The sequence below is a fragment of the Phoca vitulina genome, unplaced genomic scaffold (genome assembly GCF_004348235.1).
Source record: "Phoca vitulina isolate PV1807 unplaced genomic scaffold, GSC_HSeal_1.0 scaffold26, whole genome shotgun sequence".
NCBI classification, from domain to species: Eukaryota; Metazoa; Chordata; class Mammalia; order Carnivora; family Phocidae; genus Phoca; species Phoca vitulina.
The window spans coordinates 26,064,767-26,091,505 of record NW_022589729.1 but is presented as its reverse complement, the minus strand read 5'-3'; the positions used below and the strand labels follow the sequence as shown (position 1 = coordinate 26,091,505).

Sequence of the window (26,739 nt, the reverse complement as noted above, 5' to 3'; positions counted from 1 at the left end):
AGTGAGTATGATCTCTTAAGTCAGTTTGAATAATCACAGAAAAGCATTTGGTACCTGACTCTATTGAAATGGCCAAAGTGGCCTTTGATCACACACAAAGTTGTATTAAATATTTCCTGTGTGTCTGTGTGTTACCTACTTTTCGACACCTACACACTGTTGATTATCGTATTGTAACTACTTTGGAAAAAGCCTGGAGTTGACTATAAATACCATTTCAACACAATTCAGCCAGACACAGTTTTAGAGAATTCCCTTCTTTCAGCTCCAAAGCTATGCCTGAACAAAGTTAAAATAAACAGAATGGAAGCACAAAGTGCCGAGGGTTACAAAAATTCACAAGTGTGAAGAAAAGTATCATAAACAACATTTATTTTTCCATTCGTATAGACTGAGTTGAATTATACTTCATGAATATAAATACCCAAAGACAACCAGATGAATCAGTAACATATTTGAATCAACGCCCATATATTTGCTTAGACTTTTCTAAAAAATGTATTTAATTAAAAATCACCTTCAAGTGCAATGAGTTAGGTTGGTTGGTTTGTACAAAGTATCTTGCTCTTATCCGAGAAATAATTAGATGCATTTTTGTGTTTGTTTTGGGTATACTCTGATATACTGAAAATGGCCAACACTCCTTTGAATGCTTGAAATTATTCCTTTTCAAATAACATGTTTAGAAAATGATAGCAATTGTTCCTTGTACTAGACATTCTAAAAGGATAATCTTAGAGGTGAACTGAGGTTCCTAGCAGTACATTGAGTTGAATAGTGTACAATATTTATCTTGACTTCATGTACTTGAATATTAGCCTTTGATTTGGCAACAATCTTTTCCTACTGAATACATCATTGCTTCAGGTCTTGATCTAAGATGGAATCCTAATTTCTAAGACATTAACTGGGGTGACAGGTTTTAAACATTATCGCCATCATCAATTTGTCACTTTCTCAGCACAGGAGTTTTGTTCCAAAAAACTCTGACTGCAAACTATTTCAAAGTCAGTTTTATGTATGTGTCTGCTAGAATTTTAAAACTTAAAACCCATAAAATCCAACTAAGATTTCATACTTATTAACAGACAAGGCAATTCAATATGGTAAGATGAAGTCTGAGGCAAGAAGGTAAAGAAATCTTTCAGTTGGTTTTATTTATTTAGAGCAGTTTTTCACAAAACACTGCCAACATTTAGTATCACATTGGAATTTTAAAATTCATTTCATGCTTATGGAGAAAGAAGCAAATTAAATTATGGTTATCAAAATATGACTTTTTAAATATTATATACCGTATTAGAACCTAATAATATAAGAAACTTAAAATAAATTTATATTATGTATTTAATTTGATTTAAACTAGGACAAAAAACACTAGGCAAAGGCATATATTCAATTGGGAAATTCTCTGAAATGTTCAATGATGGCTTTAAAATATGAGAACAGCAATATTTTACATCTAATTTTCATTACTTTGAGTCTGAAAAGATGGAAATAAAGAAATTTGATTTCCAATTTAAAATCTGATTTGGGGGCACCTAGGTGGCTCAGTCGGTTAAGCATCCGACTGTTGATTTTGGATCAAGTCATGATCTCATGGGTCATGGGATTGAGCCCCACGTCAGGCTCTGTGCTCAGCACAGAGGCTGCTTGGGATTCTCTGCCTCTCCCTCTCCCTCTGCCCCTCCCCCAGCTTGTGTTCTCTCTCTCTCTGAAATAAATAAATGATCTTTAAAAGCTGATTTGGTTGTCTAATTAATAATTTCTTTTCTCTATAAAGTATAAATGAAATAAACTGAATCTCTATTGCTTGTAGTGTTGCCCTCATTTCTCTCTCCCTCCCTCCCTCTCTCTTTCCCTTCCTCCCTCTTTCTCTCTCTCTCCCTCCCTCATTCCCTCCCTCTCTTTCCCTCCCTCATTCCCTCCCTCTCTCTCTCTCTTCCCCACTAAATTTATTTACTCTTTTTTTCTGTTTCATTTCCAGCAACAGAGGAACATCTAAAAGCAAAACTATTTGGGGAGGGGAGATGATAGCAATGAATGAAAAACTAGCTTCTTGTCTTCTGGTGGTTACTATAGCAATAATCATGATGGGAGATTTTCAGCCTCAAGTGGTTTCTATAACAACATGATAGGGTGCTTTAGAAATAGTCCTGAGGTAAATAGATTCTTTAAGGGTCTCTTAATCCTTTTTATTCCATAGATTAGCATCCTCTTGAAGGATAAATATTAGTTGGCTTATTTGATGGAAGCCTTAAAAATATTGTTTTTATTTTGTAAAGATTAAACATTTAATATTATTTATTTTTTAAGATTTTATTTATTTATTTGACAGAGAGACACAGCGAGAGAGGGAACACAAGCAGGGGGAGTGGGAGAGGGAGAAGCAGGCTTCCCGCTGAGTAGGGAGCCCGATGCGGGGCTCGATCCCAGGACCCTGGGATCATGACCTGAGCCGATGGCAGACACCTAATGACTGGGGAGCCACCCAGGCACCCCAATATTTAATTTTTTTTAAAGTTCTGGCTTTAGCTGATAGGATCTTAGGCTCCTTCATTTCAGAAAATAACTGATAGCACCCTTATTCTATGTCTACATGATGACATCTAGTCTTAAAGCTATTCCTTTCATTGTATTACCCTAAAATGTGGAAAGCAGTAAACATTTCTCATTATAACATATATTAATTCTCTCATGGATTACCTGAAGGCTCTTGCTTTAGTGAAACCTTGTCCACACTATTACTACACCTGTTAGGTTCCCTGACAGGTGGTGATCTTTCTGCTCTAACAAATGGAGCCTGCTTACTCATCCAAAGTAAAGATACTTTGTGTTAGTAAACAAAACATTAATTGACTTTTAAAATTCACCAGTTTGAAATTAATGAATTATTTGCTTGCATTCATCTTCCCTTTTTCGCCACTTAACCCCCAAATATTTTAAATGTAAAGGCATATCCATACCTTCCTAAAAGAAATGATTATTGGCATATTTGAGCAAGGGTGATTTCATCTAAGGGACAATACTTTATGTCTTCACATCAAGTTTCACTTCCATGCATTTTCGCAACAGAGCTATATCCTTATACTTATCTACTATTTTCTGTTTAGTGAAGCTGCCAGTTCCAAATATGACATATTCTACTTCAACTCTCAGAAAGATGTCAGCAACCATGCAACTCCCTCTGAGTTTTCAAACAATGCTGCAGTATTCTCATTTCCCTGGTGTTCTGTGCTCAGTAATGAAGCCTCAGAATTCGTTACGTATGTACTTGCCATAGCCTTCTGGGATAGAGTTTGCCAAATAGGTCCCTGGGAGATCAAGACCCATTCTCCATGTGTGTCATGGGGCTGTGCAGATGAGCTGAGGCATATCTTATACATCAAGGCCCTGCTCAGAACAGCATGTTCCAGAACACACCGGGCAGGGAGCCATTCATAAACTCTTCAAATCCAGACCAAAGGCACAATGGCATTGTACTTGCAGCGCTCAGGACCATGGAGCTTTTAGCTGAATAAAAAGCGAATGAAATATATTCACAATGTCTTCCAAGTTATCCAGTAACCACAGTAACCTGGGTTTTCCCCAAATAGAGTCCACAACGTAGAGTGACCTGGCAGAAACAAATCATTCTCTCCCTGTTCAAGTGTAGTGAGCCATAAACTGAGCAGAATAAATTTCCTTGGGGTAAAACCAATTAATCAGCAAACAATCAGTACGTATTTATTGCACCACTCAGGAGCTGGTATTCAGACCCAGTACACAAAGCGTATATGCAGACATACTAAAGAAGCATGTATTGTAGTTCCTGAACTTAAAGAGTTCATTTGCTAATTGTAAAGACAAGTGTCCATACATGAAATGGAGAACAATTAAGGAAATACATAGATAAGTGTAAAGTTGTGTCTTAACAATGATAAGCTGCTCAGGCTAAGAGATCAACAAGAAGGCAAAGATCTGGAAAAAATTCATGAAAAAATTACTTCTAAGGATATGCACAATTTGGATATACATCATAATTAATAAACCCCTAAAAAGTACTTTGAAATGTCTTTATTTGTGGTTATTACTATAATCATGTCATAAAAGAAGATAATTTAAATTCTCAAGGACTAATGTCTTACTCATAGTTGTACCACACATTATTTTTGTACAGGGAAATATGTGCAAAATATGTACAAAAATATGAAAAAACTGTTCAGATCTACATTGTCCAATATAGTAGCCATTAGTTGTGTGTGGCTCTGAGCACTTAAAATGTGAATAGTTGGAACTGCGATATGCTGTAAGTGTAAAAGACACACAGGATTTCAAAGACTTGTATGAAAAAAGTAACTGTCTCATTAATTTTTTTTTAAAGATTTTATTTATTTATTTGACAGAGACAGACACAGCGAGAGAGGGAACACAAGCAGAGGGAGTGGGAGAGGGAGAAGCAGGTTCCCCGTGGAGCAGGAGCCCGATGTGGCACTCGATCCCGGAACCCTGGGATCATGACCTGAGCCGAAGGCAGATGCTTAATGACTGAGCCACCCAGGCGCCCCTGTCTCATTAATTTTTAACACTGATTACATAATGAAATGATACTGTTTTAGTTATATTTGGTTAAAAATGTATTATTTGAGTTAATTTTACCTGTTTATCTTTGCTTTTTAATTTAATTTTTAATTACACATTTTACTAGAAGACTTAACATTGTGTGTGTTAATACATAACATTACATACACATTACATTTCTGTTAAACACTTGCTATTCAAAATGTAGTCTATGAACCAGCAGCATCAGCATCAGCATCCTCTGGGAGCTTATTGGAAATACCTAATCCCAGGCCCACCACAGACCTGCTGAATCAGAATTGGCAATTTCATGAGATCCTCAGTGGTTCATATGAATGATAAAGTTGGGAAGTGCTGATCTAGATACTTGCAAGGTGTTTCTTTTTCATGATTCTATTGTCTTCCTTTTTGTTTTGATTTTTTTTCAAATAGATGTTTTGAGGTCTTCTTGGCCCCCTAATCTACCACATATTAACTGCATAACCCAGGGGAAGTTATTTAACAGTCCTGAACCTCAGTTCTTATAAAATGGATATAATACCTCCAACCCTGTAAGTTTTCTATAGGCATTAAATGAGACACTAAGGGTTATGCACTTATCCCCAGGAACCAGTAGATTGGAGACATTTGTATAATATCAATAATAAAATTGAAAAATTATTCAATTTTGTTTCATTCTCTTATTGTCTATACTATTTTGGTACACAGTGCAATGGGCTAAAGTTTGAAGGGCAGTTTTCAGTTATTTTACCAATTTTGTGTATTTTTTTTCTTTAACCTTAATTGTCTATAATATACTTACTTAACATTCTGGTACAAATCTAATGGAAAATATTGGAACTTTCAGGCCCCTTTTTAGAATTAAAATGCCATGTGGCTAAATTATTCTGCACAATGGGGGCACCTGGGTGGCTCAGTCGGTTAAGCATTTGCCTTCGGCTCAGGTCATGATCCCAGGGTCCTGGGATGAGTCCGGCATCGGGCTCCTTGTTCAGCAGGGAGTCTGCTTCTCCCTCTGCCTGCCCCTCCCCCTGCCTGTTTGTGCTCTCTCTCATTCTCTCTCTGACAAATAAATAAATAAAATCTTTCTAAAAAATTATTCTACAAAATGGTTTTAGAGTTAATGTTGAAATTATATTTGTTAATCATTGATCACTTAAAAAAGTGATGGCTTCATAGAGTGGGAAAAAACTTTTTTCTTTTTATTTAGAACATTTTTAGCTCTGCAGTGAGATCTTCAATTTGCTAGAGGCAAAGGAGCTAGTAAAATGTAAGTCTATTCCATAAGTAAAATAGGTCACTGAAAAGTCTGTCATTATTAAGGTATACATGGGTTATAATAAGGTCAGAGAGTCTAGGCCTGATTAGCTTTAAATGAATTTAATGTCAAAGGAACAAAATTAGACCCTTATTAACATTTTCAATGATTGACATTTAGTAAAAATGACCTTCACAATTTGCATTATTTAGTTATGTTGTAAGGATGACAAAGGGCAGGGCATCTTCTCTAAGTGTGTGTGGTTGCAGTGTGCATTTGGTTCATCATTCTAGCCCTGAGGACAGACACCAAATCCAATCTTGACCCTGTGCTTAGGTGTGTGGGCTATGTAGATGAGGACCCAGAAGGTTTGATTCTCATGAAAAAGCTTTGAAGGCAAAAGAAATCTTTAGAGAAGCAGGCCCCTGATTTCATCAGTGATAATGCTGATGATCAAAAGTTTTATGTAAAAGCACCTAGCAAAATGGTGGTCTTGTACAGCAGATTTAAAATATCTTCATGGAAAAGTTTCTCAGTGAGTCCATGGACTCTATAGAGGAGATAATAGAAGAAGTATGTTGAAATACAGGTGACACCAATGAAATCTGGCCACAGTCTTCTCAACTGGAGCAGGAAGTTTCAGAGTTTGCATGTGAGTTAACTGTTGGCAATATTGGGCTCCTGCCTAGATTAGGAGACAAGATTATCAGAGAATGTGTGCTGACAATAGTATTGTACATCCTGGAACTACAAAACTAAACACTCTCTTTACAATATTGTATAGTCTCACTTTCCTTGGATTTATTCCTTTATTAAACATGCATTTACAAAGCATCAAGTGTGTGCATGGTACTTTGCTAGACAATAGAAGGGTCCCAAGCTTTGGATCCTGCATTGAAAGGAAATAATACTGATTAAATAATTATTTTATTCCATACTTTTACAGGGAACTTTATGTATGGTATTTTTTTACCCCTCATGATAATAATAATAATAATAATAATAATAATAATAATAATGGCTCCTAATATTCACTCTGTGCCAAGCATTATTAGGCATTTTATGTACATTAACTCATTTAATCTCCACAATAAACCTATGGGGTATCATTTTTACAGAAATGGAAACTGAGGCACAGAAATGTTAAGTATTTTAATAAAACCCATACAGTTAGAAAGTGGCAGAGCCAAGATTTAAACCCCAGCTCCAAAGTCCATGCTCTTAAGCACTATGCATCTCCTTCCCAAATGAGGAAACTGAGGCTCAGTGACAGTGGTTTGGCAAGGAGCAGAACTAAAATTTAAACCTCTGTCTGTGTGACCATAAAATTATACTCTTGACATTACATGAAATTGGCCTCAGGTTAGTAATTAGACCACTATATGATAATGATTGCCTCATTTTCCAGAGGCCATAGGAAAGCAAAAGAAAGGAATGGTCTTATAGAGCTCATCTACTTATTTTAACTGTTTCATGTGGATCCTATCACACCATACATCAAAGTCAGTGATTTACCCGATGATTTCCTTGATTTTATCAAAAGAGGTGAAAGTAAGAACTTTACAGCAAGGCTTAAATGAGAATTCAGGTTTTTTTGCTCACTCATTCATTATTCAACAAATTTCTATTGACTACATACCACATGTAAGCCATTTTGGCTACGTCCTGAATAAAGATGTGTGTCTCCTGCACTCACTTCTTCTGCTACCTGGCCCCAACCCTGGGATGAAATTTTGTTCTCTGCAGAATGTCTGGCTAAGGAAAATTCAACAAGCTACTTTCCCCTTATAAATTGAAATTCTTAGATCTGGAAATTTCTATTCTATCTCCAATAGTATTATTTATCCCTTCTATTTTAGCAACTCATTATGGATGTGATTTAAAACCTGACACACACCAAATATTTGCTGTTTCAAGTCCAAACTATGATTGAAAGTGTTCGGTGGTTCACCAAAATGTCAAGGGCCATCCAATCTGTCAAATTTCTGAATGTAATTGAGGAGACAGTAAATCTTGAATAAAGAATAATTTTTTCTTTGACAGCTCAGTTAAGTCCTTTCTATTAAGTCGATGGTGTGTCAGTGTATAGAAATCAATTGTGGCTTTCGAAAGGTAGTTTAATAAAATATAGAGAAGTGCATTCTAAAAATATCAAGGATATAAACAAGAACCTATGTAAAGACATGAGTTTGTTGTTTTAATAAAAGCAAATCAAAAGTGAAAATAAAATAAAATAAAAGCAACTCATTAGCAAATGTTTACTTATTAATTCATCTATAGGAGAAAATCTTTTATACGGAAGAACATCAGAAACCATTCAATAGATGCTGCTGGAAATATCAAATTTTATGTTCACAATTCCTCTCTTCCCTTTCCCATTTTTATTTAAATGAAATTAGATTAAATGTATATTAAAAATAGAATTAAAATAGAAAAAAACCTGTGCCTTTGCATGTTTAAAACATCACTCCATACCACAGCTAACATATCCTTTTCCCATCCCAGTCACCTGCTTCCCCAAGTCCCTACCCATCTCTCAATAGTTTAAGGGAAAAACACAGTAAAATATGTGCCCAGAGCAGTGAGAGCAAACAGCTTTATTTGTACTGTTGGGAGTACATTGGCGAGTGTTTACTCTAACTCATATGAGGCATATTAAAAATTGCCATTTTAATTTGGTATGAGCATTAACAACTGTTCCTTCCAACACTTCTGCTGATGGAGGATAGATCTGACTTTTAAGGTTAGTATCAATAAAAATGAGAACTAGAGACAGAGGTGGTTAGAGAGTCATATGGGGATAATTATGTTAGTAAATCCTAAGAAAACACTAAGGATAGTTGTGATAAGAAGGTATTTAAATGAAAAAAAATAAAAAAATAAAAACAACCCAACGGTCAATAGTTACTCGTGTGCGTGTGTGTGTGTGTGTACATATGCATATGCAAAGTTTATACAGCAGGGGAAATCTTTAAGGTAAGGATTGTGGCTTTGACAATTAATACCCCAGAAATACTCATTGAGCATTTGTTGCAGATAAACAGGCACTGAGGAGGGCACAAATATAGAGCAGATCTTCTGACAGTGAAAGCCTTTCACAATTTTCACTTTGTGCAATATTTCTTTTAGCCAAAATTTTACGTGGTACTCAAAATACAGAGTCAGATGTTAAATATTTTCTTGTGAAAACCAAACCCTGGAGAACAGATCTTTTCTATGATGTTTATCTTCATTTGATCCTAAGCAAGTCTGGATACTTTATGGGAAAAATGTCTGGCATGTTGAATTAGCTCATCAACAGGTTCCCTACGTAAGGATATACTTGGGCTTGTTTGTTTTCCATAATAAATTTCCTGCAGTGAAAATGGGGGGGTTATTATTGTTATTGCTATATTTTGTACTAATCTAGTAAATTTTCTATTAAGAAAGCAGAACTATCTCTAAACATCTTAAAACAATAAGAACTAACATTTATCGAGCACTTACGATATGTCCACCAACCATTTAAATCTAGTGACATCATCCTCACAAAAACCCTAAGGAGTAGGTTTTACTATCCTTTCCCTTTTTTTGCAGCTGAGGAAACTGGGTGTGAGTGGCAGAGCTAGACCGGTTACTGCAGGGACTTTGCTCCTCACCACTACACTGTCCTTTTTCCCACTGGGGCAAATCTCCCATGGTCGGCAAATACAAAAGTTACCAAAAATAGTGATAACAACAACAACAAAACACTTGACAAAAATTTCAGATTCTTGACTGATGATTTTTAAATCAGAGAATTACGCACTTGTTTCATAGGTAAGTGCATGAAAACCATCAAGGACAAAGGAACAAATATTATTTATAATAATCTCTGGGAAACTAAAATGCTCTTCCCTGAGATCACCTTGTAGTGTTTCTTTGCTCTGAATAAATATATTCCACCCTATAACTGAGCTAGATTACCAATATGGCTGTTTTCCAAGTACATTGAATTATTAGAAAATACACACACACACACACACACACACACACAATAAATACGTTTAATGCTTGGGCATTTATCTTCTTTGAAACTGGTCAAGTTAGTTTTTTACTTCTCTGAAAAATATTTATATGTATATATAAATATATACATATAAATAATTACATAGTGCATATATACATGTATGTGCATATATACACGTATGTACATATATATGCCCAAACAATACCAAAAGAGCAAATACAATAAGCATTATAAAAACCATAGAAAATATTGTGTTTTCTCCTGAACAGAGATTTTTAAATTGCTATTCTCAGCCCCTGGGCTCCTTGGAGGTATCTCCTTAAAGAGCAGGAGGCCACGTGACTGGGCTGCAGGGTCTCCTTCCCTTCTTCAACCTGAGCTGGTTCACATTCTGATTTTGTATACTGGGATTATTCATGATATTTTCCTTGAAGGAGAACTGCTGTACTTACAGAAAGAAAAGAAAAAGTCTGAAACCCACAATTCTAGAACTTCTTATAATATCCAGTAGGTGGCAAACTTTACTGCAAGGAAACAGTTTGACAGACTATAAATTGGTCTGAAAATATCAATTACACTTCACATCCAGGAAAGTTTCTTGCTCTGGATCTAAGTCTCAAATGCAAGCTGGGAACAAAATTCTCAATGGTCATTTCCCTTGGAATTAAATTCCTCCAATTATAGTTTTAATTAGTCCTATAAGGTTTTGTGTGTGTGTTCATGTAAGTTTTGTTCTCAAGGTACTATTACTACGAAAATTATTTTACTGTTGACGGTTTGCCCAATATACTAGGTACAATATAATAGCATAGATGACAGATTTTTTCAATTAGGTGCACAAAACTGGAATAATTACAATCCTTACTTCAAGACATCATTGGTCTGTGCGTAGTTTGCTTTTATTTCCTTAGTGGCTGTTTAGTTATTTTTTATTAAAGATTTATTTATTTATTTGAGAGAGCTAGCGAACAAGCACAAGCCAGGGGAGGGGCAGAGGAAGAGGGAGAGAGAGAATCTCAAGCAGACTCTGGCCTAGCGGGGAGCCCCGTGAGGCCAATCCCAGGTCCCCAAGATCATGACCTAAGCCTAAATCAAGAGTCCGACACCTAACCAACTGAGCCACTCAAGTGCCCCTGGTTGTTTTTAATACAGCGATAAATTGCAATTCATTTATATGTTTGAAAAATATAATTTTCTTTTTGAGAGGCAGTTGTCTTTGCTCATTTACTACAGTCAGCTGAAGTGTCAGTTAATAATGCCTAGGTCCATGGGCTGCATTTCTAAGATGGCCAGTTAGCATCTTGCCCATGGACACACCATAAACCCAGGAAGTAAACGTGCAAATGGTGCAAATGTCACCATTCACCCCGGAGGAGATCCAGTAAAAGAATGTGCTTCATAGATGGTTTTGTCCAGAACCAGTACTGAAAACATAATTCAAAGTGTATGTGTAAACAAAGTGAAGGGGGGCAGTGTGTGTGACCAGATTATAAATTTACCTGTTTTGTTTTAAAAATATTTTTATCAAATGTGTTCAGTAATACTTTAAAAGTCTCTAAGGGTTATAAAGGAAACAATAGTCCACTTTTTACCATCCCCATTCCTCCTTCTTACTCCTACTGTGCACTCCCCAGAAGCAACTATTTAAAACTCTCAGTCATTTCTTACAGTTTTTATTTGTAAACTTGTAAATAATAAGCTGAGTTTTTCCCTCGTTTTATTTCATTGATTTATCTATCTATTTATTTATTTAGAGCATGGGTGGGGGTGGGCAGAGGGAAAGGGAGAGACTCTTAAGCAGGCTCCATACCCAGGGTACAGCGGGAGGCAGGGCTCGATTTCACAACCCTGAGTTCATAACCTGAACCCAGATCAAGAGTCAGAAGCTTAACCGACTGAGCCACCCAGGCTCCCCTCCCTTGTTTTAGATACTAGCATAATCTATTGGAATCCTGCTACAGTAAAAGTAGATTTAATTTTCCTGTAGTTCTCAACCACACACACCCACGGCCCCCAGCACACATGCAACTCCACTGCTTTAGTTAAATCATAATTATCATTATTGTTATTTATAAAGAACAATGCAACCACATAGTATATTACGATTCGTTTCCCTTTTTGCACAGGCTTTTCCCTAGAATTAATACTAGTAAGAGTTTAAAAACCTTGTTCTATTTCATTTTCCTTTACCTCTCTATATGGTACTCTGCATTTTTCTTCTCTGAGCTCCACCTTCTTTTTTTGCCTTCAGCACTAGTGAATCTCTATGCTGACAGCATATCTGTAGTCCAGCGAGTGATTTTTGGTAAAATGTTTCTCTTCTTTCCTTTATTAGATCCCTTGTATGCTAGATTCCATGTCTCTCATTTTCTTGGTTATACTCTCACTTTCATAGAGCTTATCTTTTAGAATCTTCCTGAAAAGTGAGCATGAAAGCTGAAAATTTAAATTTCTGAATTTCTGCAAATATTTGTCTTCCCCTGCCAACGTTTGATTGATAGTTTAGCTGGGCATAGAATTCTAATTTAGGAATTATTTTCTTTCAGGATTTTTAAGGCATTTTTCTAATATCCCCTAGCTTTCAATATTTCTGTGGAGAAATCAAATGTTACTCTGATTTCTGATGCTTTGTAAATGAGTGGTTCCCTGTCCTGCTTCAGGGAAATGATGTGCTTTGCTGTGGATCTATTTTTTAATTCTTTGTGTAGGGCACTTAGTAGAAGCTTTAAATCTATAAACTTGTTTGTTTTGGGGGGCGCCTGGGTGGTTCAGCCGGTTAAGTGGCTGCCTTCGGCTCAGGTCATGATCCCAGGGTCCTGGGATCGAGCCCCGCATCGGGCTCCCTGCTCAGCGGGGAGCCTGCTTCTCCCTCTGCCTGTCTCTCTGCCTACTTGTTCTCTCTCTCTCTGTCAGATAAATAAATAAAATCTTTAAAAAAAAAACTTGTTTGTTTTTAATTATAGGAACAATTTTTATATTTTTGTCATAATTTTAAGTTCCTTCTCCCTCCTCTCCTTGCCTACTTCACCCCCACCCCATTTCCTTTCTTCTCTTACTTTGAAACGCCTCCTTGACTGATCCTCTAGTCCCCTATTGTTTCTACCTCTCATTTCCAATCTCTTAGTATTTTTTTCTAGTGTCTGGTCGATTTTCCTTAACATTATTTTTCAATCACTTAACTGGATTTTTTATTTCTACCACTGTATTTTTCATTTTCTTTGTGTGTGTGTGTGTGTAGTTTTTTTTTATTATGTTCAATTAGCCAGCATATAGTACATCATTAGTTTTTGTTGTAGTGTTCAACGATTCATTAGTTGCATATAACATCCAGTGCTCATCACCACACGTGCCCTCCTTAATACCCACCACCTGGTTACCCCATCCCCCCACCCCCCTCCCTTCTGTAACCCTTGGTTTGTTTCCCAGAGTCCATAGTCTCTCATGGTTTGTCTCCCTCTCTGATTTCTTCCTATTCAGTTTTCCCTCACTTCCGCTATGATCCTCTGTGCTATTCCTTATGTTCCACATATGAGTGAAACCATATAATTGTCTTTCTCTGCTTGACAAATAAGTCAAGCAGAGAAAGACGATTATTGTTAAGCAGAGAAAGACATCTACCACTGTATTTTTAATTTTAAAGCCTCTTTTGTTCTCTAGAAGTTTATTTTAATAAACACCTATACTTACTTCATTGCTGCACTATCCTTTCTTAACTCTGAATCTATTAATGCTCAAATTTTCATAAATTGTTGTCCACTCCTTAAATTGTCTTTGTCTCTTCCAAGTTACTTAAAAAAATTTTTTTTGTGCATTTGGTGTTAGTGTTTTATCTTAGAGGTTTTCCTCCATGTGGTAATCTGATACAATCTGTTCATATTTAATAAAGAGGTACTATTGTTTCTTAAGCTTATTAATGGGTACAAGGATGTTTATTTATCATTATTCTTTAGAGTATAATTGTAATATAATTCAAAGTATAATTAAAGGACAGTAATGCCATATATATATATATATATATATATATATATATATATATATGCCTGTGTTTGTTTAAAAGAGCTATTTGAAAGCACTTTTATTTCATGTTACAGAGCTTTCTAGCTTATTAAGATTTATTCTGCAGTGATTGGGCTGGCTCATTTCAATGGGTGACACCCAATATCAGCATCTGTAAATATTTTCTCTCGGGCTGGTTAAGAGAAGTAATTGTTTCCTGCTTGGGGAGTAAATCTGGCTGCTGGCATTTTTAGAACTGAATTGAAAATGAGGTTGGGGAGTGTCTCACAATTCTTTATGTAGACATTCACTTCATCCCCCTGTTATCAAATCAGACCCGGTCACTCCCACTAGTTGTGCTTGTGCCTTTGAATCCCCTTCATGCGAGAAGGGCCATCACATAGTTTCCTGGGGTAAAAATGGGATATGAGAATCTAACTGTGCTTTTGGTAAGTTTTCCAAACAACCTCTCCATTTTCAGCACCACTTGAGTACATGGAGCCTCTAATTCCTGAAATTTTGAGGGTTCTACTGCTTCAACTGTCTTGCTTTTAGGTTTCTCTCAGCTGGGGTTTTGCTTATTCTGGTAAGTTAAGTCTATTACAACTCACCCATCTGCAGCCTAGCTTCCCTCTATGTATGAGTGTATGTATATGGGTATTTATTGCTGTCCCCTCAACCTCTCTTCTGGCTCTTGTGAATATGATAATTTCATCCCTTTTTGTCCTTTTTTTCTAGGGCTTTTTTTTTTTTTTTGTCTGATTTATTGAGGTATAATTTACATACAATAACATTAACCCAATTTCATTGGCAAACGCTTATGGTCAGTAACTATTACCACAATCATGACACAGAATATTTCCATAAAAACTCCTTCATCCCCTTTACAGTTAATTCCCTTCACCCACCTCCATTTCCTGGTGACAACTGAGCTGCTTTCCATCATTATAACTTTGCCTTCTCTAGAATGTCATAAAATTGAATCATACAGCCAACAGTCTTTGTGTCTGGTTTCTCTTACTTAACATAATACTTTAAAGATTCCTCCATGTTGTTCACTGGGTCAGTAATTTGCCCATTTTATTCCTGAGTAGTAGCCCAGTGTGTGATATATTAAAATTTATTTCCCAGCTGATGAATATTTGGATTTTTTTCCAGTGTTGGGCATTATGAATAAAGCCACTATGAATTTTGAAAGCAAGTTTTTGTGTGGACATTATGTTTTCATTTTCTTGGGGGAAATATCTAGGTGTGGAGTTGCTGAATAAGTGTATGTTTAAATTAATAAGACACTTGGAAACTGTTTTCCAAGGTGGGTGTGCCATTTTGCATTCCCACCAGCCATGTATGAGATATATGACTGATACATGACTGATATAGCAGTACAACAACAGGAAAAGTAGTCTTTTAAGGTATGAGGCATTACTAAAGATAAAAAGGATATTGTATGAATATATGAGGGTCAAACCAGCAGGACAATATAACCATTTTAAATTTCTATGAACATAAGAACACAGCTTCAGAATATAGAAGTGAAAATTGTCAGAACTAAAAGAAGAAATAGGAAATTCATATTCACTATAGGAGATTTCAGTGCATCAATCTCAATGAAGAGAAATAGTAGGAAAAAACCCCAATGCTATAGAAGTTCTGAATAACACAGTTAACAATAATGTAATTGATTTTTATAGATTTTTTCCATAGGTCAAAGAAGAAATCACCATGAAAATTAGAAAATATTTTTATTTGAATGATACCGAAAATAAATTTATAAGAAATGCAATAAAGCTGTGCTTACACAGAAATTTTTAGTCCTAAATTAATAAATTAGGAATACCTGAAAGAATAAATAACAATTAAACCCAAAGCAAGTAGAATTAAGAAAATAAAAAGGCAAAACCAGAAATCTAGGATAGAAAACAAAGGTATTATAGGTAAACTATATAAAGTCAAAGGCCAATATTTGAAAACACTAATACAACTGGTAGCGTATAGGCAAGAATGATTAGTTAGAGAGAGAGAGAGAGAGGGCACGAAGGAGACTTCCATTTCTCCACTTCCTGTCAAACCCGGTATTGCCAATTTTGTCATTTGGCCATTCTAGTGGCCATTCTAGATATTGTTTCTAATTTCTGTTTCCCTAATAGTAAATGATGTTGAGCATTTTTCAATATGCTTACTTGCTATCCTTTATGTCTTTCACAGAATTTTGGAAAGGAAGAGAATTAAACATTTAATGTGAATATCATCAGGTTTACATAAGAAACTACCCAATAAGTACCCTAACTTCTAAAAGAATGCAGTAAAAAGAAATGGACAAACCAGAGGTTCAAATCCTACCTCTCTTTGACACTATGCAAATGACTTAGTCCTTATAAAACTTAGCTTTCTATCTGGTAAAATGCTTTACACAAATATTATAAGAAATCCATTTTAAAAGTTGCATTGGAGGGGCCTTGGGTATAAATGCTAATTTCCTTTGCTGTCTGTCTTTCCACACAAATGCTTCATTTCATAGCTTAAATGATAATGCTTGATTATTAAAGGAAGGAAAAAACCATCACCATCATCACTAACAAAACAAAAATAAATGGAAAGCCTAAATTCATAAATACCCTTACTGGTGAAGAGGGCAACTATAGTATTTAATTGAATTTTCTCAGTTTGGACACGAACTTTAAACGCTGAAAAGTTTGAACTTATTAAATATTTCTTCCTATTCCTCCCCATTTGCTGCCCCACACCCTCTCATGCTTTTCTTATTTTTGACAGAGAATGCCAAAACTCTCATGCTTTAGTTCTTTCTTTTGCAAATACTATCCTTCCTTCACTTGCATTCACTGAAAAACACATCTCAAGGCCTTTTCTTCATTGAGACTCTTCCTGGTAACACTTTTCCTGGCCCCCGTGATTGCACAGCACCCTTCCATGTTTCTGTTGTGACATTTCCCCTCTTCCTTCCGATGATAAGTATGTATTGAGCACCTGCAATGGGACAGGTGATGTTGTAGACCCAGGACATATGGAGACACAGGTCTCTTTTCCTCCATGATAACATTCTAATGAAGAAAACAGAAAACAAACAAACATATACACAAAGAAATAACAGCATATATAAGATAGCAAATAAAACTTAGAAAAGGAGTTCAGAGAAAGCTCTCAGGAAGTGACACGAAGACATCACATCTGAAGATGTGATAGGAAAGCCAGCATCTGAGAAAAAAAAAAAAAAGCTAAAGTATAAGGATGATTAGTTGAATTTTCTCATAGGGAGAAGAAAATGTTTGGTCTCTGATCAACCCTCCTGATAATATAGAAGCATATGTTAACTTTCTATGCGTAGGCACTAGAGGAAAATTGTTGGCTGCCAGGAAGACTCCACAGAAGATAATTATGAAAATCTTCTCACTCTTGTATGATGCACCAATTAGTCATTTATTTTCAGTATCTTCCCATTACCCTGTTGGTGGCCACACCGAGTTATGAGAACCACCTCTTTTTTTTACAGGAAGAGGGAAAGATTTACCGTTACATATTTCTCAAAGTTTATACACTGTTTTCTTCTGACAATAGTTGATTTATGTCTCATGTCCTAAGAGCAAACTCTCCATTTTGTACCTTTTTTTTTTATTACAAGCCTGTACTGTTGCCCGCTACTATGTTTGTGAGCAATATTGTGAGAAAGGAAATAAAAATAAGAGAATGATACAGTAGATGAATCCACACGCAAGACAGTGTTTTGTGGGATAATACAATTGAGCTGACAAATCATAAAGCTTCTCCGTATACATGACTAAGAAAATAACAATGCTGCGATCATAATGTATATATATTTGGGGAAAACTTCCATACATACAAATATCCAAAGAGTTTGGCAAAAAATTAAAGAATTATTGTTTTTCTGTTGGTTATTATTCCAATTAGAATTTCAAAAATGTATCCGCTAGAACAGAGATGCTTTTAGAAAAACAAATTCCATAAACTTTACTACATCTATTTCCTTGCAGAGGGATTTAATTTGTCATCTGTAAGATGTACATAATAACACTGTGTTGCTGTGAGGATTAGAAATAATATATGTGCAATACCTGGCAAGCTTGGTACAAAGAGTAGAGCTTCAACAAATAGTTGGTATTTTATTTTGTTTTAATATTTTCATTTTTCTATGCTTTTTTTTAAAGAACATAAATGGTAATTGTGATAAAGCAGTTATAAACCAAGTTATAACATTCACTTAAATATTAGTTTCAGTTAGACTATATTCAGAGACAATTTTGTTATCTCATTTCCCAGTATACTCCAAAATCCTCCACGAGAGAATGTGAATTTCAAAAATGTATGTGTACAGGACAATTTAACAGTTGCTTCAATTCACCCCATTGCTCAGTGGCACTTGGCCCTGAGAAAGGGAAGTGGAGAAGCAAAGAATCTCAAATCAGCTATTTTTGTTTCTTATTAGCAACTACATGAAAAGATTTGACAAATCATCATTAATGAAAAACCTCATCATTAGACATCATTTGATAAAGCTCATCAAAAGAATGCAGCCAACTGTATTTCATTAATGAGTTTGAGATGGCATAGGAGCAGAAGGATCTTTAATTTTATCCTTAGCCATTTATTTGTAAACTTCATCTTGATATTTTTTATTTCCTTGTAGGTTCCTTTTGCAATAAAAATGACACCACGTGCCTCTCAAATTCTTGCCAAAACAATTCTACATGCAATGATTATTCAAAAGACAACAACTGCCATTGTTCAGACGTGGCCATTAATTTGGACAAAGACTGTGACAACATGAGAGATCCATGCTTCTCCAATCCCTGTCAAAGAAATGCCACTTGCGTGAACACCCCTGGAGGAAGGAGCTTTCTCTGCAAATGTCCTCCTGGTTTTAGTGGGACAACCTGTGAAACCGCTATTGTTTTCTGCGGCACAAACGCCTGCCAACACGGAGGTATCTGCCATCAGGACCCTGTTCACCCTGTCTGCATCTGCCCTGATGGATATGCTGGAAGGTTCTGTGAAAAGGATCTTGATGAGTGTGCTTCGAGCCCTTGCCACAATGGGGCCATGTGCCAGGATGGAATCAATGGCTATTTCTGCTTCTGTGTCCCAGGATATCAAGGCAGGCACTGTGACCTGGAAGTGGATGAGTGTGTCTCAGATCCCTGTAAGAATGAAGCTACATGCCTCAATGAGATAGGAAGATACACTTGTATTTGTCCCCACGATTATTCTGGTAAGTGTTATCACATATGAAGACCAGAGGATGTATTTAGCTTTCCCTTTTTTTAATAGGACAGAAGCAGAGGTGACTCTTTAGGTCTCATCCAATTGCTTATGAAAATGGTCTTGGCAGGAATTAATCACTAGATAGAAAGCTTCCTAAACCACTAAATCCACAGAGCCTAAATGTTTGCCAACTGTCACTGTTGTTGTTTTAAATGGAGCCCTTATATTATTTAAATCTTAGATTCCGTCTAGAATTAGTGGGCTCTATGGGGCCTCATTTTCCAGGTCAGGGCCCTTCAAGTTTCCTCATGAGAAGACGCCTTTTGTCTTAGCTAAAGTGTACCTGCGAACACCCAATGCCTGCCACTGCAGCCTCCTGGGAAGGACAGACATGGAATGGACAGACCTTAGTGGGTTCCAAAGTGCAAGCAACAGACTAATGATAGCAAGGCTGATGGAGCATGGTAAATAAGATAAACCACAATTTTATTAATAAAGAAGTCACTTTTTAAAATAAAGAAGTCACTTTAATTTCTTGGAAATAGCAAATAGTAGTACCTCCTATCTATTCACCAAGTTTTTATTGACATGGTATTTTAGTACAGAGTAACAAGTTGACCATTCATTCACTAAAAGGGTACATGCTATTTATTATCCTCGTGCTCAGTGTCTATGCTCCCCATCCTCCTGAACCGGTTCCCCAGTTAGATCATTTCTTCATGGGGCCCACCTTTCTTGCACTGTTTTACTCTTCGGATTCTCTACGATGAGGGGGCAACTCATGTATTCTATGCTTCCTCACATTCATTCATTCATTCTAACCTGCTCACCACTTTCCTGTGCTTCCTGACTCACATCTGTGACATTATTCACATTTTAATGCCACTTTTCCCTGATCTCTTGCCACTTTTATAACCTCTTGTGGTATCTGGCTTTCAACTTACCTTCTGCTCTCAACCCTTTCACACTTACTTCTTTGTCTTGTCATTCTTTTCCCGAGTATGTTAAGCAACATAATTATTTGGAAAGTACCTCTCTTCAAAATTTATACCAGAACCCTCCAATATCATCTTGCTAATATTACACATTCTGGAAATACCTCTTTTATAAAATAGCTATATCCCTAGTTGTTCTGACATGAAATTTGCTCCCTTTCCCTCAATCCTCACCAACAACCAATCACCAACAACCAATCTTCAAAATCTATTTGGACAAGCAAGATGTCTTCCAAATTCAGCTCCTCCACTCTCTTACCAGTGCCTTGGCTCATGTCCTCATCATCTTGTGCATACTTACGATACAACCTCCTAAACCCCCAGCCTCTACCTTCTTCAAGTTGTTCCGAACAGTGCCTCTGAAATAATCCCTCTAAAATAGATCTGACTGTGCCATTCCTTCTGAAGAATCTTGAGAGCTTCCTACCACACAGAAAAATTTTAACTTCTCATTGAAAACCCCCTTACATATTAGTCGTATCTCCACAACCCCTTCCACCAAAGTATTTCCTTTCCCTGAACTGTCTTCATTTTTTATTCAAGTGATTTGCCTCCCTCTGGGATGTCCTTCCTCAATTCAATTCTACTCTGTGAAGTTCTGTACTTTCAGTACTTTGTTCACCTCTCGCCTAACTCAAGAAGCATTTCGGATTTACTATCTGCTGAAATAATACTTCTAAGCTGCTATAGTAATTATTTATTACTTCCCTAGTGGTTTGCCCCTCCATTAAAGAACTCTGTCCTATTCTTCAGATATCTGTGTTTTTGTCTCCTCCCACTGAAGTATTAGTTCCTAAAGGACAGAAGTCATGTCTTATATTTATTCTTTAATTCATCAATATTTTGGGGGTATTTATTATATGTCATTCATTGTATTATGAGGAGGCACTATTCCCAAGGTGCCCAGCATAGTGAATAATGGGTGCTTAATAAACTGTTTCTGAATTGTTCTAATTGCCTAAATTCTTCCATATATTTCTGGGCACCCTTTGTGGTAATGAACCTGAGGTAAACAGATATTAGAGTTTACCTTCTCTATGTATACATTATGATGGTAGAATGATGTGTTAGGATGAAAATTATTTTATTGGTTGCCTTTAATTACCAATACTAAGCTAAAAGTTATAAGGAACAGTGAAGGGGTTTATGAAAGAGTACTTATACATGAAAATCTCCTTATTTATATGCCAAATCATCATGTCCATTGTTTAAAATCATCATGTCCATTGCTCTCAACAGCAATTCAATTTCAGTTTTTAAAATTTTTGAGTAAAAATAAGAAATAAATTTTTGTGGGGCTGGTGTGGGATTGCTTTTGTTTATAATGGACACATTATTTATTTATTTATTTATTTATTTATTTATTTATTTATTTATATTTTATTTTATTTTTTTGTTTTTTTTATTATGTTAATCACCATACATTACATCATTAGTTTTTGATGTAGTGTTCCATGATTCATTGTTTGCGTATAACACCGGGTGCTCCATTCAATACGTGCCCTCTTTAATACCCATCACCAGGCTAACCCATCCTCCTACCCCCCTCCCCTCTAGAACCCTCAGTTTGTTTTTCAGAGTCCATAGTCTCTGATGGTTCGTCTCCCCCTCTGATTTCCCCCCCTTCATTTCTCCCTTCCTACTATCTTTTTTTTTTTAACATATAATGTATTATTTGTTTCAGAGGTACAGGTCTTTGATTCATCAGTCTTACACAATTCACAGCGCTCACCATAGCACATACCCTCCCCCATGTCTATCACCCAGCCACCCCATCCCTCCAACCCCCCACCATAATGGACACATTTAACAACCACTATGGTTTATTAAGATAGTATCTTCTATTTCCTGCTGCTAGTACAATATTGTGAATGGTGACTAAAAGAAACAGACATGACATCAGAGAAATGTTTCAGCCATTTTTGCTAGTGTTCTGAAATAGTCTTCTAATTGCAAAACACAGCTTGAAAAATGATGTTTTACAATGCATGTGTTTTTATTTTTTTACATTTCAATGAACTGGATTATAATGAATCCTTTCAGTGGTATAAATTTAGGCAAAAAAGATGTCAAGGGTATATTCCAAATGTAGTAAAGTACCTCCATAATAAGGTACTTTACTCTACAATGAATTAATTGATACTGTGGATATATCGTATCCCTGCTGGGCCCAATGAAAATCAATGTCTTTTTCTCACTATAACGTTAGCTCAAAGCCCACAGTGAGGACACTTCCCTTGCTCAAACCCTGGTATAATAGAGTTGTTCCCTATTTGACTATGTTCTTCTCTTGTTTTCTAAGAAATCAGCTAAATTTTATTTTTTAGCTCTGCTGACATAAATATAACTTGTTTACAGAAAGAGTTTAAATGACACTCATCAGGCGGTAAGAATCATGTCTGTTATTAGCTAGTTAGGCTTATTTGGACACAAAGGTGCAATTTTAGGCTTGATCACCAATCTCCACAAGTAAAATAGCCCACATTCTGGGAGCTCATCCGTGGTTCCCAGCCCTGACTAGACATTAGTCATTACCCAGAGAGATCTGAAACAGAGATGCTCAAACTCCACCTTCAGAGAGTCAAATTTAATTGACAATTCTAATGTGTAGCTAGGGCTGGGAGGCAGAAATTGGGTTTATGTGAACTTAATTTAGAAACTTTTCTTGCAATATCCCATCATCTGGACCCACAAGGAGGCTTGCTTACCTCGGTGCCATCCCCTGGCTACCGTATTTGTGGCAATTAAAGAGAAACCCAAAGAAAGTCTATAGGACCAAGGCCAATTAATGAGAAATCCAAAGAAGGTCTATAGGACCAAGGGAAAAGCTGGAGCTGGGAAGGGAAGAAAAAGACTATTAGTAATCAGCATGGATGCTTAGATACTCTGGCTCAACCTAGACCTCCCAATGAATCCTGGAAGCTATTACAATAACCTAGCTGCTGTGTGCTACATCCAAATTTAGAGGCTCATAAAGAACCTAGCTTACAGGAAAAAGCCTGTGCTCCTCAGAGCAGCAAAGTAAGAAAATGTAATAAATTTTAAAAGACAGAGAGGTAGGAGAGGAAAAAGAGCGGTAGCACATGGAGAGAGGGTTCACACTGCGGGAATCCTGCTCTGTGCACTCCGCTGGGCTTCCTAAGTGGTGATTCATGAACTACAGAAATAGGCTCAGAGAGAGCCACTGAAGATGCTGGTAAGAATATGCCAGGCATAAGCAAAAACTCCAATTTAAGCTGAAAATAAACAGCTGCAAACTTTTTTAATGAAAAGAATATTAGCCTTGAGCATGTGACTGCTTTGAGTTCAAGTTTATGCAATGCATCATTCTTTCACTGAGGTCTTTCTTAAAATTAGCAGATTGATGAATGAACGTTTTTCACATTAAGATGCCTGAAGTATGAGAAAAATGGGGCCACAAGAGGGCAGGAAAAGGGCAATCAGATGCATGATGAAGCAAAACACTATTGGAAAAGATCTTATTTCCGCCATTATAAAATAGGTCTTTGGTATAAAAACAATCTTGTGGAAAATAAGAAAAAAAACCCATTTCATCAAATTTACTTATTGACTGTAAGATGCATCTTCATTTCAGAAATGAAAACATATGAAAAAAATTCATTTTATAGTCAAGAAAATGTGTTAGCGTATGGATACTAGTTAGACTAGTTAGTGACTAGTTAGTTAGAAAGCCACTACAATACCAGGGGTAAGACATTAGGACCTGGCCTGGAAGACTGATTGTAGGGATGAAGGGGAAGGTAGGTGTAGGGCTCACTAAGAAGAAGACTCACTTGTCATTTATTAAAGCCAGAATATTCCCAAACTTAACTGTACCCAAGAAAAACTTGCAATCTCTAATATGCAAAATAAGAATGCATTAAAAGTTCAATTTCCATTTCCAACTTAATAAACTTATCTCTATCAGTGGTTCTCAAAGTTTAGCATGCATCAGACTCACCCAGAGAGCTTATTAAAATACAATTTCTGATTTAGTAGATTTCTGGTGGGGTCTGTGCATTGATAACAAGTTCCCATATGATACTGATGCTGATGCTGCTAGTGTGGGGACCACACTTCGAGAAACCACTGCTGTAGACAATTATGTGGATTTTCATGTGACAACACAAAGTAGTGTGTGTGTGTATGCGTGTGTGTGTGTAGTATTTATTGATAGTAACAGTTCTGGATAAATGATATGAATAAAAATAAGTATCTGTTGAATTCATTCAGTTGTTACTTTTGTCAAAACACAAACACACTCATGTATGCATATATACTGAGCTAGGCATTATTATAGGTTTTGTAACTATAAGAATAAAGAAAAGTGATGAAAAAGTCCTCTTACAATCTAGTGGGAAGAGACAGACATTATAAAATAAGTAATAAATAAAATATATAGTAGCTTAAATGGTGATAAATACAGTGGAGAAAAGCAAAAGCAAAACAAAAAGGGGGAATTAGGAATTTAAGTTGAATGAACAGGGAAGGGCGTACTTAGAAGGTGACACATGAATAAAATTCTACAGAGGTAAGGAAGGGAATGAGGCAAATGTCTTGTGGAAAGCATTCCAGGCAGAGGAACAGCAGATGCAAAGGCCCTGAGGTCAACGGTACTAGAATGTTTGAGAAGCAGCAATGAAGATGATGTGACTGGAGTGGAGTGAACAAGGAGAAAGAGACATAATAGGACTATTGGGACTTGTGCACCATTAAGGACTTTGCCTTTTGCTCTTAATAAGATGGGAAGTTGTTGGATAGTTTTGAGCAGAGGACTGAAATGATTTGACTTACATTTTAAGAAAATCACTCTCCTTGTTACGTTGACGATATACTGAAGTGGGTGGTTAAGGTAGAACTAGGTGCCCAGTAACACAATAATCCAAGTCAATGGACTATTATTAAATGGAAAAAAGCAAAAGAAAAGTACCAAGTTTTAACAACAACATCTTTTTTCCTCCTTTAAAATTTAAGGTAAGAATTAACACAGAAGGATCATGGATCATGCAAACGAAATGTGAGCATACCTTTCCTGACCTGCTGTCTATTGCCCTCTGGTGGGAGGTCTAGATTATGCAGGACAGGTCTATCCTTAAAATAGTTCAGGAAGTGTGGTTTTCCTTACTAGTTTATATCAACCCCGTTGTCATATGGTCTTTCACATGCACACCTGAAATTTATTCTACCTCTCTGCATTACATGGTTACTCATTTATAATTTCCTATCAGACCTTCTTCCTTTAAAATTTTTTATGTTGGGGCGCCTGGGTGGCTCAGTCGTTAAGCGTCTGCCTTTGGCTCAGGTCATGATCCCAGGGTCCTGGGATCAAGCCCAACATCAGGCTCCCTGCTCAGCGGGGAGCCTGCTTCTCCCTCTCCCTCTGCCCCTCCCCCTGCTTGTGCTCTCTTGCTCTCAAATAAATAAATAAATATTTTAAAAAAACAAAATGGGAGGCTAAAAATTCATCTCTCATCATCAGTTCTAAACCTCACTCAGGGGGTGCCCGGGTGGCTCAGTCGTTAAGCGTCTGCCTTCGGCTCAGGTCATGATCCCAGGATCCTGGGATCGAGCCCCGCATCGGGCTCCCTGCTCGACGGGAGACCTGCTTCTCCCTCTCCCACTCCCCCTGCTTGTGTTCCCTCTCTCCCTGTGTCTCTCTCTATCAAATAAATAAAAATCTTTAAAAAAAATTTTTTTTTATGTTCCTTTCTGTGCCTTCTCCAATAGTCCTCATCCATTCTGATGAATAAGACTAACAGGTATGATGTCACTAACTCTGATGCTGCCATTACAGTGGCATTTATCAATAGCATAATTTGAATTTCAGTCAATGTGGAGATTTGAATCTAGGCTTAATGCTCCATCTTTTCTAAATATATTTTTGATCAACTACATCACTTTTCTAATATCATTTTTCTATGACAGATCATACAGATAATTTAATGGTCATGAACATAATTTGGGGATATAAAAGTATTATATATTATAAAATCTAAGCTTATTTCATGAGAAAAATTGTTATTATCATTATGATTACCATCATTATGAAAGTTTTTTACTGATTACTGATTTACTGATTACTGATTTATTGATTAAAGTTTTTCCATAAACTTAATACATAAGTTAATACAAAGTTAATACATAAACCATTTAATAAACTTAAATAAATTTATTGGGAATAATTATTAATAGTCCATATTTATATAAAGATATACAATATGTAAAACATGAGTTTAAAGAACATTTAAATATTGTTTCTATGAGCATCAACCAAAATACCTCACATTTCACTCACCACCTAATATATATGCCCATAGCAAATATCTTTCACACCCAAAAGGCAAGTAATGTATGCCAGCCAAAAAAGAATATTTGAATTTCACAGGTTGTATCTTCATGTTCAAAGGAAAATGACTGTTTTTCTGTATGCTCTTAACTATGAAATTGATCATTTTTTTGTAGTGTCATATAAAAAAACTAAACCTTGTTCAGGCTTTTGCTCAGAACGGGAGTCCTGTGAAATACTTTTATGAAGAAATGAAGTTGCTGGCTTTGGCAAATGTTTGCTGAATGAGTAAACAAAATAACACATGTTATTCACTCAGCAATTATTTATGATATACTTGCATGGCACCGGACATTGTGCCAGACCGTGGAGACGTAAGGATGACTACGACAAAATTTATGCCTGACAAATACTCACAGTT

At 36.3% G+C, this 26,739-nt stretch overlaps 1 protein-coding gene across 1 annotated transcript in view; it reads left to right on the top strand.

The window, feature by feature from the left end:
• Positions 1-26,739, top strand: part of CRB1 (crumbs cell polarity complex component 1) — a 214,742-nt gene that overhangs the window by 41,281 nt on the left and 146,722 nt on the right. Inside the window, exon 2 of the mRNA XM_032422495.1 lies at positions 18,463-19,044. Coding sequence (XP_032278386.1) covers positions 18,463-19,044 — 582 coding nt within the window. The remainder of the gene's footprint in view (positions 1-18,462; positions 19,045-26,739) is intronic.